Source organism: Alosa pseudoharengus, unplaced genomic scaffold, assembly GCF_046254945.1.
Source record: "Alosa pseudoharengus isolate Yale_2024_CS ecotype anadromous, Long Island Sound unplaced genomic scaffold, YU_APseudo_1.1 YU_APseudo_1.1_scf_3, whole genome shotgun sequence".
Taxonomy (NCBI): domain Eukaryota; kingdom Metazoa; phylum Chordata; class Actinopteri; order Clupeiformes; family Clupeidae; genus Alosa; species Alosa pseudoharengus.
Genome location: NW_027468718.1, coordinates 14,170,045 through 14,183,851, shown reverse-complemented (window position 1 = coordinate 14,183,851; position 13,807 = coordinate 14,170,045). Strand labels below are relative to the sequence as shown.

Sequence of the window (13,807 nt, the reverse complement as noted above, 5' to 3'; positions counted from 1 at the left end):
GTCTTTAAGCTCTGTGCACTAAATTCTGTGTGTTTGCACTTCACTTGAAAAACAACAACAAAAGTTGTAAACACTCTGGGAGCAAACAGGGAAGCAAAACCAGTGGCTAGAGACTAGGCATAAACAATTCCAGCCAATCACCATAGCAACACATACTACTACAGGAGCAGAGGGGAGGGATGTCATTTGTTTTGCTGCTGTATTGTAATTTGTTTTGAAATAATAACATTTTTCTGTGGCTGAAATAGCAACATCTTTGTACAAAAATCATGGATTGTTCCTTTAATGCCACTGATGCCCGGAGTGCTAGGAGCAACGCACTTCTAGACACTTCCTGGGCCTCTACTGGGCCTCTACTGGGCTTCAGCCGCTGCTCACCTGATGACGGAGTCGGTCCTGTTGCACCCTGGGATAGAGGAGGCCTTCTCGCCGGGGGAGCCGAGCAGCTGTAGGGTGGTGTTGATGTCCACCTCGGTGGAGTGCTTGATGGAGTACTCCATCACCTCAGACGGTATCAGAGGAGTCTCGCCCTGAGGGTCATCTGCCAAGAGGTAGCCTGCCGACAGACACACAGACACACACACACACACACACACACAGACACACACACACACAAAATAGAACACATTAGATTAACATTTTGAGTTAAATTTGACCATTATTTCCCACCTTTTGATTTTTTTTCCCTTCAAAACTCTCTTCATTTCTGAGGTGAATACACTGGGGCAAGCTCCACATGGAAATGCATTTTCCTTCTTCATTCTTCTTTCTAAAGTACAATCTGATTCATGTTTATTGGGCTATTGGGGACTGCGGTTAATACACAAGCACAGTCAAAACACAGTTTTGTTTTATTACTATTTGCATACAACACAGTCATGCGGTTCATACACACTGTGGCTAATACACAGGAAATGTGTACTGTACACAAAATATAAAACAGTGGCCCAACAGCTGGTATACTGTATCAAAACAGAGTTGACTGTGTTATGCAAACATTTGACCTTAATGTTGATAAATGTTGTTAATAAAATTAAAGAGGGTTCATACAGTACATATGAAAGAGGAGTTGGCCAAGTAGCCATGGAAAAAAAGCAGTGTGTGAGTCCTTGTCTTCTTGGACACTTAGTCAATTATTCTACATCTGGCCTGTTGGTTTTTTGATATGTATGATAAGCAGAAAGAGAGGACGAAAACAAGCCATTCTGAAACACCTGATGAAGTTCTCACTCTGTCTAGACCCATTAGTGACAGGCAGTGTTTGGAATAACGCCGTTTAAAAGAACGGCGTTAGGTAACGACGTTTTTTCATCTAACTAATTATTTTTTCCGTCGTTACATCGGCGTTAACGTTACTGGACGTTAAATGCGGTTCGTTGCTATGCATTGATTGAATAAACTGTGTAATCTGAACGCACCCCTGGCTCACAGCTAATGAGGAGGTGGGTTAATAACGACGTAGGCGATTATAATTGGCTAAGGCAGAGTCATGTTTCATGATAGCCAATTAGAGCCAGTGTTTTTACACAATTGCCAGCACACGCGCCACACACACACACGCAACACTAAAAGAGATTCGACGAAACGGCAGAGGTCAGGAGCCATCCGACGATGAAAAGTTGGCATTTTCAAGGTGGAGATATAAGCACTACTTCAAATTGTATGCATGTAATGCGTACATTATGTCGAAGCGAAGACTTTGTCGACATCCGTTGTAAGCAACTGTAATTTAATGAAGCATCTCACACACGCATCTAAAGCTAGTGGCGAAAAAACACCGATACCTACTTAGGTCTGGCGATGTGCAATATCTTTGAATTTCCCCTTGGGGATCAATAAAGCATCTATCTATCTATCTAATAAATATTGAAAGTTATGTAGCCTACAAACACCTGTCTGTTCTACTCATTTCAACTGGCTGCTCAAAACTGCTCAAAAAATCCAAATTCTTTTTTTTTTGTAACAGTAACGCAAATAGTTACTTTCCCTGGTAACGAGTTACTCTTATCATAGAGTAATTCAGTTAGTAACTCAGTTACTTTTTGGAACAAGTAGTGAGTAACTATAACTAATTACTTTTTTAAAGTAACGTTCCCAACACTGGTGACAGGTCTCTGAGGGGCACTGATATCTGGCATAACTGACAGGAGTTAACCGGTCAACTCAGAGAGAGAGAGAGAGAGAGAGAGAGAGAGAGAGAGAGAGAGAGAGAGAGAGAGAGAGAGAGAGAGAGAGAGAGAGAGAGAGAGAGAGAGAGAGAGAGAGAGAGAGAGAGAGAGAGTGTGTGTGTATGTGTGTCTGAGGGGGTCTCACCTGTAACTAGTATGAGCCAATGAATGTCTTCGTAGAGGTCGTCTAGAACCTTCCGATCCACTGAACCAGGGTCCGGTGAGGACATTAGGTGCTGCTGGTGTCGCTGGAGCTGCCCGTGCAGCCGCGTGACCCGGTCCTCCAGTAAGCTGGGGGCCGAAAGGTCAAAGGTCATGACAGATATACGAGTGCCAAAGGGCAACAGGGTGTTAGTGGTTGTGGGGGTGGGGGGCACTAGGGCGTGAGCAGTATTAACACTGCATTCATGAAGTGCGTATGAGTGAGTCGAATGAGTGGTATATGGGGAGTGGAGTGTGTGTGTGTGTGTGTGTGTTTGTGTACCTGGTGAGGAGGGGGATGCAGTCGTGTGTGTGTGTGAGTATCTGGCGAGGAGGGGGATATGGTATGTGTGTGTGTGTGTGTGTGTGTGTGTGTGTGTGTGTGTGTGTGTGTGTGTGTTTGTTTGTGTACCTGGTGAGGAGGGGGATATGGTGGGTGTATGTGTGTGTGTGAGAGTATCTGGTGAGGAGGGGGATATGGTATGTGTGTGTGTGTGTGTGTGTGTGTGTGTGTGTGTGTGTGTGTGTGTGTGTGTGTGTCTGTGTACCGGGTGAGGAGGGAGATGCAGTTGTGTGTGTGTGTGAGTATCTGGCGAGAAGGGGGATATGGTATGTGTGTCTGTGTGTGTGTGTGTGTGTGTGTGTGTGTGTGTGTGTGTGTGTGTGTGTGTGTGTGTGTACCTGGTGAGAAGGGGGATGCAGTGGTCGGAGGCGATGCGGCCCAGCATGCCAATACTGGCCAACTGGTCTGAGAACAGTTCCCGGTCATCCTCCTGGAGCTCATTTATCTCATCCTCATCATGAGATGCCACGCCGTTCGCCGTCTGAGGGAGAGAGAGAGGGAGAAAGGGGGGGAGGGAGAGGGAGAGAGAGAGAAACAGAAAGAAGCACAGTGAAAAATGATATCAATAAAAGAAGAAAGCAGGGAATGACATATGACAGTCAAAATCAAAATAACAAAAAATACATCAAGTGTAGCAAGAAAGCATGTCTCAAAGGTCGAAATGGTAGCAAAAAAGATGCCAAAAGCTGAGACAGAGAGGAAGGTGAGGCTATTTAGCTTCCTTGTCACATGGCTGTGACTGATCCCTCCTGACAGGCTTTATTTCCAGACGCTGGGGCCCACAGGCCTGACTAGACCACTAGACTGACAGCGCGGCTATGCCGTCTGGACGGCTCGTCAGCCATCAGGAGGCGATATGATTCGGTGTGAAGGAAGACGCTCTGTACTCACCAGGAGCTACGTGCAGACTGACCACAAGGCAACTAACTGTAGCAAGTCAGACAGATAATCGCACGCACACACGGCTACTAATACAGTGATCGATGTACAGATATCTATATAGACATAAAGCAGCCGCAAGTCACAGGCGGACACACAGCTACAGATATAGCTGTGCTCATAAACCACTGACACGTAGATGACACTGGCTAACTCAAAGACATAGTAGTGGCAAATACTCATACATACACAGCACACACACACACACACACACACACACACACACAATCATATGGAAGTCATCATAGCATAAGGCAGACAACGAGCACATGCAGATTCACATGACCACTACACACACACACAGACACACACAATCATATGGAAGTCATCATAGCATTAGGCAGACAACGTGCACATGCAGATTCACATGAACACTACACAGACACACACGCACGCACGCACACACACACACACGCCCGCACTACACACACAGAGTCCTCACCAGGTTCCGGGTGCCGTCGGGCGCGGCCAGGTGGCACTGGATGTAGGAGTTGAAGACCTGCACCGCGGGCTGGACGAAGCAGCCGCGTGGGAAGTGCTCGTCGTCCTGCACCAGCGTTAGCCACGACTCCAGCAGCTTATCGTACGCCTCCATATACACCATGTCGTCTTTATCCAGCTGTAAAACACACACACACGGGCACACACACACCACAGACGTGGGCAAGCCACCAAGTGCACAAGCACATAAACATACACACACGCACAAAAACATACAATCAACATCAACCCCTCCACTTATCCATATCTGAGATTTTTTTTCATCTTTGATCAGATTGTGTAATGGGAATAGTCCTTTGTGAAAGCAGTAAGGTGTGGGAATGAGGTTCAATGGGGGCAGTAGCGTGCAGTACTCACCACTTCCTCTAGGGCAGCGCTGCGTCCAAAAGAGCATGTGAGGAGAGTCAGGCAGTTGATAAAGGAGGAGAAGAGGTCGCTAGGCAACGCTGTGAGGATGCTCCGAGGGAATGTGGTGATCAGGTTACTGATGATGTTGGAGATGCCGACGGCCTCAGAGTCCTCGATCTCAATACTGGAAAACAGAAAAAACAATACATGAAATACATGCACAGCTTGTCAGTAATAGAGGTGCTGGTAGCTGACGTTGCAAAATGTAGGTTTTTCCAAAAGCTTTAATTCCTGTACAGCCTAGTGGGTCTACATGCCCACCAATTTTCATGTGTCCTGGTGTTTCAGTGTCCCGGGTATCATCGTCCAAAAATTGGTGGGAAAAAACAAATAAACGTTGACAAAACCTATATGACTGCTTTTCAGTGTTTGTTGTAAATGTGAAGTCACCTTGTATGTATTGGTATACACCTGTATAAAAGCAGGCATGTCATATACACAGACCTTTGAGTACCTATGATGGCCTCCCAGGAAGGGTTCTCACTGAAAGAGCACTTATCACTATAGCAAAGACAGATTGATACTCTCACAAGTGTGATGACTGAATAAACAACCACTACTATGGATATTACATTGTTGTGGCTATGACTGGATACACTACTGAACAGATGGTGCATCTAATGTGACTAACAAAAAGCAGCAATAAGCAATAGTCATAAACCATTAGGAATGTGCATGCAATGTAGACACTGTTAGACTACAAACTCTCTCATTCTAAGGCACCCATATTCAAAATAACCTGGGACATAACAGCTTTATACATTCCCACAACAGTGATCGATTCTGGCACACCCTTATCTGCCGCTTTCCTCAATTCAAGAAATATTCTTTTATCCGAAAGATGATGAAATGGCCTTACATAATGCTCAGCTCAGGTATAAAGGTGGTGACAGAAGCACTGAACTTCACAATTTAAGTAGCATATCAATTTAAGACAAAGACCGTTTAACATTTCAAAAGAGGAGGGCTGCAGTCACACTGCTGGTGCTGCTGTTCTCCATGGGTGGAGCTCAGACTCGGAGCACCCAGCCTGATGCTCAGACAGAGAGCCGGAACTCTGGGGCTGCTGCTGCTGCTGCTGCTGACCTCACTCAACTAAGTGACACAGTGGAAAAGCTAGGGGTCATTGTGATTACGTTGGGGATAGAGCTAGGCCACAACAAAAAACAGCTAGCCGAAGTTGAGGCTGAAGTTGGTGAACTTCAATGGCGCGACACAGCACAGGAGGCCACAATGACGATTCTGAAGGACAAGCTGGACGCAAGTGTAACAGAAGTGGACAATCTCAAACAAGAGAACTCAAAACTACAGGCAGCCATGGCCAACATGGAGACTGCAATGATGAACCTGATCGAGGACAATGCAGCACAGGAAATAGAGACTGAACACTAGTGAGACAGAGGTGAAGAATCTGAAGAAAGAGAACACAGTTCTACAGGCAGACATGAAAACCATTCAGACTGAAACGATGAACCTGGTCACAGCAAGCGCAGCACAAGAGGTTGAGCTGACAAACATGAGGACTGAGATGGAGAATCTGAAGGATGACAACGCAGCACAAGAGGCAGATCTGACAGTACTGAAGACCAGACTGGCCGCAAGTGAGACCGAGATGAAGAATCTGAAGGGCGAGTCCATAGCAATGATGACAGACATAAGCACCATGAAGACTGACGTGATGAACCTGATGAAATCAAGTGCATCACAACATCTTGGACTCACAGCAATGAAGACTGAAGTAGAAGATCTGAAGGATGAGAACAGAGCACTGAAGGCAAACATGAACACCACAAAGACTGAAATACAGAACCTGTTTGAAGCAAGCACAGCACAAGAGGGGGAACTGACAATACTAAAGACTAGACTGGACATAAATGAGAATGACGTGGAGAATCTGAAGAGAGAGAATGCAGCTCAACAGGAAGAGCTGACCACCATGAAGACTGAAACGATGAATCCAAGCAAGTGAAGCCCAAAAGGCCCAGCTGACAGCCATTAAGACCGAGGTGGGGAATTTGACGGAGGAGAAAGTGGCACTACAGACAGACATGATCGCCATGAAGGCAGAAATGATAAACTTGGTCGGAGAAAGTGCAGCCCAACAGACAGAGCTGACATGTCTGAGGACCAGAGTGGACATGAGTGAGACTGAGGTGGACAATCTGCAATGGGAGAATAACGCTCAAGGGGCTGACCTGTCAGAATTGAGATATGCCCAATCAGCGACTGAAGCTGAAGTAAACAATCTAAAGAGACAGATTGCAGAACAACCCAAGGTGGCCTTCTCAGCAAGTCTTCCCCTACAAGACGGCTTCATATCATCTGGGAACAACGAATTGAATCTGGTCTTCAGTGAAACTCTCACCAACATTGGACAGGCCTACAACTCTTATACAGGTTTCTTCACAGCTCCAGTGAGGGGAGTCTACTACTTCAGATTCACAGTAAGGGATCGACCGCTGAAGCGCTCTATGGGCATAAGGACGTATAAGAATTCTGATCAAATTATGTGGTTGGAAGAACAGGACGAAGATGGAAATTTCAGTTATATCGATGGCGGTGTGACTCTGCTGCTGCAGGCTGGAGACAGAGTTAACATGTGACTCCCTCCAAACCGCTGGCTCTGTGATAATTGGGATAACCACTGCACCTTCACTGGCTTCCTCGTCTTTCCTCTATGAGAAGATGTCAGGGACTGCCATCACGAGGTGATGAACATCAGTATAAGTATAAGTATATATACTTTTTTGATCCCGTGAGGGAAATTTGGTCTCTGCATTTAACCCATCGGTGAATTAGTGAAACACAAACAGCACACAGTGAACACACAGTGAGGTGAAGCACACACTAATCCCGGCGCAGTGAGCTGCCTGCTTCAATGGCGGCGCTCGGGGAGCAGTGAGGGGTTAGGTGCCTTGCTCAAGGGCACTTCAGCCGCGGCCCACTGGTCAGGGCTCGAACCGGCAACTCTCCGGTTACAAGTCCAGAGTGCTAACCAGTGGGCCACGGCTGCCCACAACGGCAGACGGCATTATTGACGTTTATGGCTCATAACCTCAGTATGACTTACAGCAAGTTGGTGCCTTATATGATTTAAAAATAAAGCAGAAATGGTGACATTTGAAGTAAATCTCATGAGTACTGAGTACTAAAGTTATCTATTACAATACAGATATGTATATCAAAATGACAAACAAAAGGAATGTTCAGGTTTGCCTACAATTGATAAATTCATTTACATCATATTAAGCTGTGAACAGGTTGTGAATAGCACCTACATGTACTAGTAAAATAACTAGGCTGTTTTCTTATTTTATTTTCAAACAAAAATGAATGACATGACTAATGCCAGCCATATTTTAACTAAGACTAAGAAGACTAAGAAGAGAGAACACATCACCCCTGTGTTGGCTGAACTGCACTGGCTCCCTATTTCCTATAGAATTGATTTTAAGGTTTTGTTAATTACTTACAAAGCTCTGAATAGCATAGCACCTTCATATATCTCTGAGCTTTTAATATCTTATCAACCACAAAGGAAACTTCGATCATCCAATTCTAATCTTTTAATCGTACCCAAAGTGCTCCACAAGCAAAGTGGAGAAGCTGCTTTTATCCATTATGCCCCCAAACTATGGAACACCCTGCCTCTGTACATCAAGCAGGCGAGTTCAGTAAATATTTTTAAAAAAGATCTGAAAACATACCTGTACAGGAAAGCTTTTAGTTAACTCGTCTTATCCTGTAGACTACTTTTTCAGATTATTTTTACATCTGCTGCTATTGGAGGGCGCAGCCAGCCAGAAGCAGATGGGCTCCCCCTATTAAGTCAGGTTCTGCTCAAGGTTTCTTCCTGGAATATGGGAGTTTTTCCTTGCCACAGTTGCCATATGGCGTGCTTGTGGGGGGTAAGAGGGTTAAGGCTGCCAGTCTTATGACCTGTCATTTTCTGTATTTTTGATATGTTGCTGAGTGGATCATAAACGGCCCCAGCAATGAAGAAATGTGATTGATAATGACTGACTGACTATTATTTTGTTACATGCTTCAAATGTAAAGCACTTTGAGCTGCATTCTGTGTATGAAAGGTGCTATACAAATAAAGCTTATTATTATTATTATTATTATATTATTATTATATACAGAGCGGCCCTGACATCTGAAGGTCTGGAATTTGGGCAGAATCTGTTACCAGATTTGCATTTTCCCACAACACTGATAACTGAATGAACACTCACAACCTGGCTGGCAAACACCATGTTTACAGTTTCACTAAAATGGTACAGTATCCATGGACTTAATATCACTCCCAAAGAGATAAAATATCTGATTCAAGGACACACTCAGCTATTTAAAAAGACCATGGTTGGATGCTGAGGCTCATAACCTGTAGATACTAACTGAGATAGACACCGATTTTAAACATGAGGGCTGCAGTCACACTGTTGGTGCTGCTGTTCTTCTTGGGTGGAGTTCAGACATGGAGCACCCAGACTGAAGCTCAGACAGAGAGACAGAACTCTGGGGCTGCTGCTGCTGCTGCGGTCAGTCCCCATCTTGATGTCTCTGCTGAGATTACGGACCTCAAAGACACGGTGTATAATCTGGGAACTCTGATGCTGGAGCTCCAAACGACTCTCGAGTTTCACTCAGGAGCAAGTCCACAACATCAAAACCCTGCTCTACAAAACAACCGACGAAACGGAGAACTTGAGGGAGGGAAGGACAACAATCTGACCCAGGCCAGCGTTGCACAACAGGTGGAGATGACCGCCCTGAAGACCAGACTGGCGACCAGTGAGATGGCAGTGGAGAACCTGAAACAAGAGAATGCAGCCCAACAGGCAGAGCTGACCATACTGAAGACCAGACTCAACACCAGTGAGATGAAGGTGGAACATCTGAAGGAAGAGAACACCGCACACCAGACAGACATGAACACCATGAGGGCTGAGATAATGAATCTGACCGAGGTAAAAGCAGAACAAGACGTTGAGCTGACCGTGCTAAAGACCAGACTCGCGATTAGCGAGGGTCACCTGGAGGATCTAAAACAGGTGAACATAGTTCAGAGCGACGAGCTGGCCGGCGTGAGAGCGGGGCTGGAGAAGCTCAAAGCCGAGACCACGGGCAAACCCAAGGTGGCCTTCTCGGTCGGCCTGCTGGACTCCGCCGGCTACGTGGAGGCCGGGGACACCCGCCGGAGTCCTGGTCTTCAAGGAGGTCACCACCAACGTGGGCGACGCCTACAGTGGCGTCACTGGAATCTTCCAGGCGCCTGTGCGGGGCGTCTACTACTTCCGGTTCACAGTGAAGGACTACCTGTCCATGCGGCACATGGACATCTCCATGTGGAGGAGCGAGCAGCAGGTCCTGTGGCTGGACGGATATGACACATGCCGCGTACCTGTGCACCGGCGCCACCCTGCAGCTGGAGGCCGGCGACGCGGTCAACATGAGGATTCGCGCCTGACACCGGCTCTACGACAGCTACGGCGAGCACCGCACCTTCAGTGGCTTCCTGCTCTTTCCTCTGTGAAGAGGTCACCTGGGGTCACCGTCAACCACTCTCAGTGTTATTGACTGGGACCTTAGTTCAGTGCCCAATCAGGCTGCACAAAAAAATTGCTAAAAACAAAATATTTACTTAAATGCACTCAAAATTATACACCGCACTATTACAATATCATTAAAACACGCTAGTATTGTGTCTAATGTACTAGTATATGGGAGCATATAGCCACACACTGGTGTTTGCACTCCTATTACTTCTCCATGTACCAATCTGCATGTGTTGGCACATCTGTGTGTGTCGTCACATTTGTAAGTGTATCTGTTTGCGGGTGCGCACGTACATACTTGAGCACACAATCTACCTGTGAGCTAAATACGTTTTAACAACACACACACACACACACACACACACACACAAACACAAACACACACACACACACAAAAACAAACACAAACACACACACAAACACACACACACACGTTTATCCCTCCCTGGCAGTGAACGTGTGTATTGGGCTGGAGGTCCACTGAGGGGCTTCCCACCGCCCCTCTAACCCGTATCAGATGGAGTTAAAAATTACAAACAGAGCAGCCAGCGAGTGAGCGGGAGAGCAGGAGAGCGGGAGGAGCACAGAGCAGATCAGATCAGATCAGAGAGGAGCACAGAGCAGGAGAGTGAGAGGAGCGCAGAGCAGATCAGATCAGATCAGAGAGGAGCACAGAGCAGATCAGATCAGATCAGAGAGGAGCGCAGAGCAGAGCAGATCAGAGCAGGAGGAGCACAGATCAGAGCAGAGCAGATCAGAGCAGATCAGAGCAGATCAGATCAGAGCAGAGCGGAGCGGAGCGCCTCAATCACGGCTGTCCCACTGGCTGACCTGCCGAGCAGAGCTGAGCTGTGCTGCACCGCACCACTGCATGGCTTTCCGATGATGCAACTGGAAAAAGGCTCCAGGAATAGGTGATTACTGAGAGAGAGGGAGGGGGGGTGGGATAGAGTAAGGAGAAGAAAGGAATAAGGCAAGAAAGAAAGATAGAGTGAAAGGGAGAAATTACAGAAAGGAGAGGGAGAGAAAAAGAGAAAAGTGAAAGAGGAAAAGAAAGAAATGGCGGTCAGAGATGGAGGGAAAGAAAGAGCCTGATCCACTTTGTGTGTGTGTGTGTGTGTGTGTGTGTGTGTGTGTGTGAGAGAGAGAATGAGTCCTATCAAACTAAATGGGAGAGATGTGAAGGACCCTGACTGACTTTTAGAGAGGCTAAACATTGTAGATGGAGGGGCATTAAGTACTTGAGAGAGATATGGTGTGTGTGTGTGTGTGTGTGTGTGTGTGTGTGTGTGTGTGTGTGTGTGTGTGTGTGTGTGTGTGTGTGAGATTAGGCAAGGGAGAGAAAAAGGAAAAGAAGTCCCTAATACACCTACTTAGGTCACACTTCCAAACACGAAGACTATCTATCTGTGTGTGTGTGTGTGTGTGTGTGTGTGTGTGTGTGTGTGTGTGTGTGTGTGTTTGAGAGAGTGTGTGTATTATTAATACATGACCACAAAGTCGCCCCTCCCTGCTCTCCCCTCTCGGTTACGGACACTGACCACAGTCATTCCGATGACACACACGCGCGGAAACGTGCGGACATTAAGAATGACACACGCCCTCATCTTCAAATAAACACCGGCTGGCAGCAGGACATCAGTGGAGCCACCGCAAGAACCATCCCAAAAGAAACACACACACACACACACACACACACCAAGGCCTGCAAAACCACACATGTGCCCGCGTGCATACACACACACACACACGTACAACTCTGCTTTAACCTGCAACTAACTCCTTGAACTCATGAGAACTCACGAGCAGAAGCTATTTATTTTGATCGACATTTAACTTCACATTTCTTCGTAGGTAGACATTTGCCCAAAGTGACTGAATGACACAAGTGATGGGGACCTAGAGGTACTTTGTTAACACATTAAACAACGCACAACAGGACAAAGTGCACCGTACACATAGCACAGCAGCACAACACATTAAACTCCTCACCAACGTTACTCCGCCACAATAAATACATTTCTGGATCCTGGACCTGGTTTCATAAGGGGCAACCAAAACATTCATTCTCCCCCTCAGCTTCGCAAACTCACTGTAAGAACACATCTTTACCACACACACAGGAGTGACACCTGAAGAGAAGTTGATACCTGAGATCATATTTATTATTGGTCTCTCTGGCACAGACTATAGACCCTTTCAACTGCATAAACACACATGTGCGTTCCTAAGGCATTTCCAGTGGCACAGAAAACAACGTTGAGCTAAATGTAACTTGGGGATAAACAAAAATAACAAGAATAAAAAAAAAACCTGTTCTAAAGTCGACATTTTGTAGAGCATTAAGCTAAAGTCCCATTCATTTTCATTTCAACGCATCTGCGTTGGTTTTGCACATTTCAACCGGAAACCCTCTAGTACCAGATTTAAAGGGTCTAACTGAACACTGATCAGGTATATTATTCATCTCTCGGAGTTACTGCACAAACACATGTAGGGCTGGCTGAATACGGTCAGTTTACGGGTGTGCCCACACACATAACCAAGTAGACTCATTTTGTGTTGGCATTAAAGGGACACACTGGATATTTGCAGGTTGATTTAACTTCATAAAAAACTAAAACTTGAGAAAAAAACTCAGCGATTTTTGTGTGAGCATATCAGTGAACACCCCTGACCACTCGGTGAGTTTCACGTCTTTGTAAATGAAAGTTTAATTGCGTTTTAGGAAGGATTGTTCCAGTGCACCTATGCAGCGTTGTGGAGGTGGGGGGGTGCTACCACAGAAACCGAAAATTCTCAGGACAGCAGCATGTGTCCAAATTTCAATCTTAAACGTTCTATTTAATCATAAACTATCTGAAAACAGGGCTTTAAGTGTAAAATAGCAAACTTATCCTTTAAGGACTGAACCTCTACCTACCAGACTGAACTTTGACCCCCACCCACATCATAAGCCCACTCTGCTACCAGTCTCCATTGATGGGGTCAATGTTGAGGTGGTAAGCACCTACAAGTACCTGGGTCTCCACCTTGACAATAAACTGGACTGGTCAGCCAACACCGACGCACTCTACAAGAAAGGGCAGAGCAGGCTGTACTTCCTGAGGAGGCTGCGCTCCTTTAATGAGTGCAGCAAGCTCCTCAGGATGTTCTACCAGTCTGTTGTTGCCAGCGTCCTCTTCTATGCAGTGGTATGGTGAGGAGGAAGCACAAAGAAGAAGGATGCGGGGCGACTTGACAGGCTGGTAAGGAAAGCTGGCTCTGTAGTGGGAGCTGAACTGGAGTGCATCACTTCAATATCTGACAAAAGGACCCTGAACAAACTGATCAACTTGGACAATGAGTGTCATCCACTCCACAGCACTATTGTTAAGCAGAAGAGCCTGATCAGCTGGAGACGTCGCTCACTGCATTGCACAACAGACAGACTGAGGAAGTCATTCGTCCCCAGGGCCATTGAACTCTTCAATGCTTCACTTAAGGGAAGAGGAGAAATAGACTTCTCCGCATAGTCTGTCTGCCTCTTCACCACCTCCATGTCTTGAACTGTCTGTCCACTAGCCACTTTTTACCACTGTCTTCTGCCTCACTGTTTGCGTGCTATATATTAGCACATATGCACAACCCCTCCCTCCATGCCACAGCCGAACTGTGACCACACTTATACCTTCCTTAATATAGTT

At 46.2% G+C, this 13,807-nt stretch overlaps 1 protein-coding gene across 1 annotated transcript in view; it reads right to left on the bottom strand.

Moving 5' to 3' along the window:
* The window catches only part of xpo4 (exportin 4), a 51,429-nt gene that overhangs the window by 11,438 nt on the left and 26,184 nt on the right, over nt 1-13,807 (bottom strand). Inside the window, 5 exon segments of the mRNA XM_076263238.1 lie at nt 379-556; nt 2,314-2,459; nt 3,051-3,193; nt 4,094-4,270; nt 4,510-4,684. Of these exon segments, the coding sequence (XP_076119353.1) occupies nt 379-556; nt 2,314-2,459; nt 3,051-3,193; nt 4,094-4,270; nt 4,510-4,684 (819 nt within the window).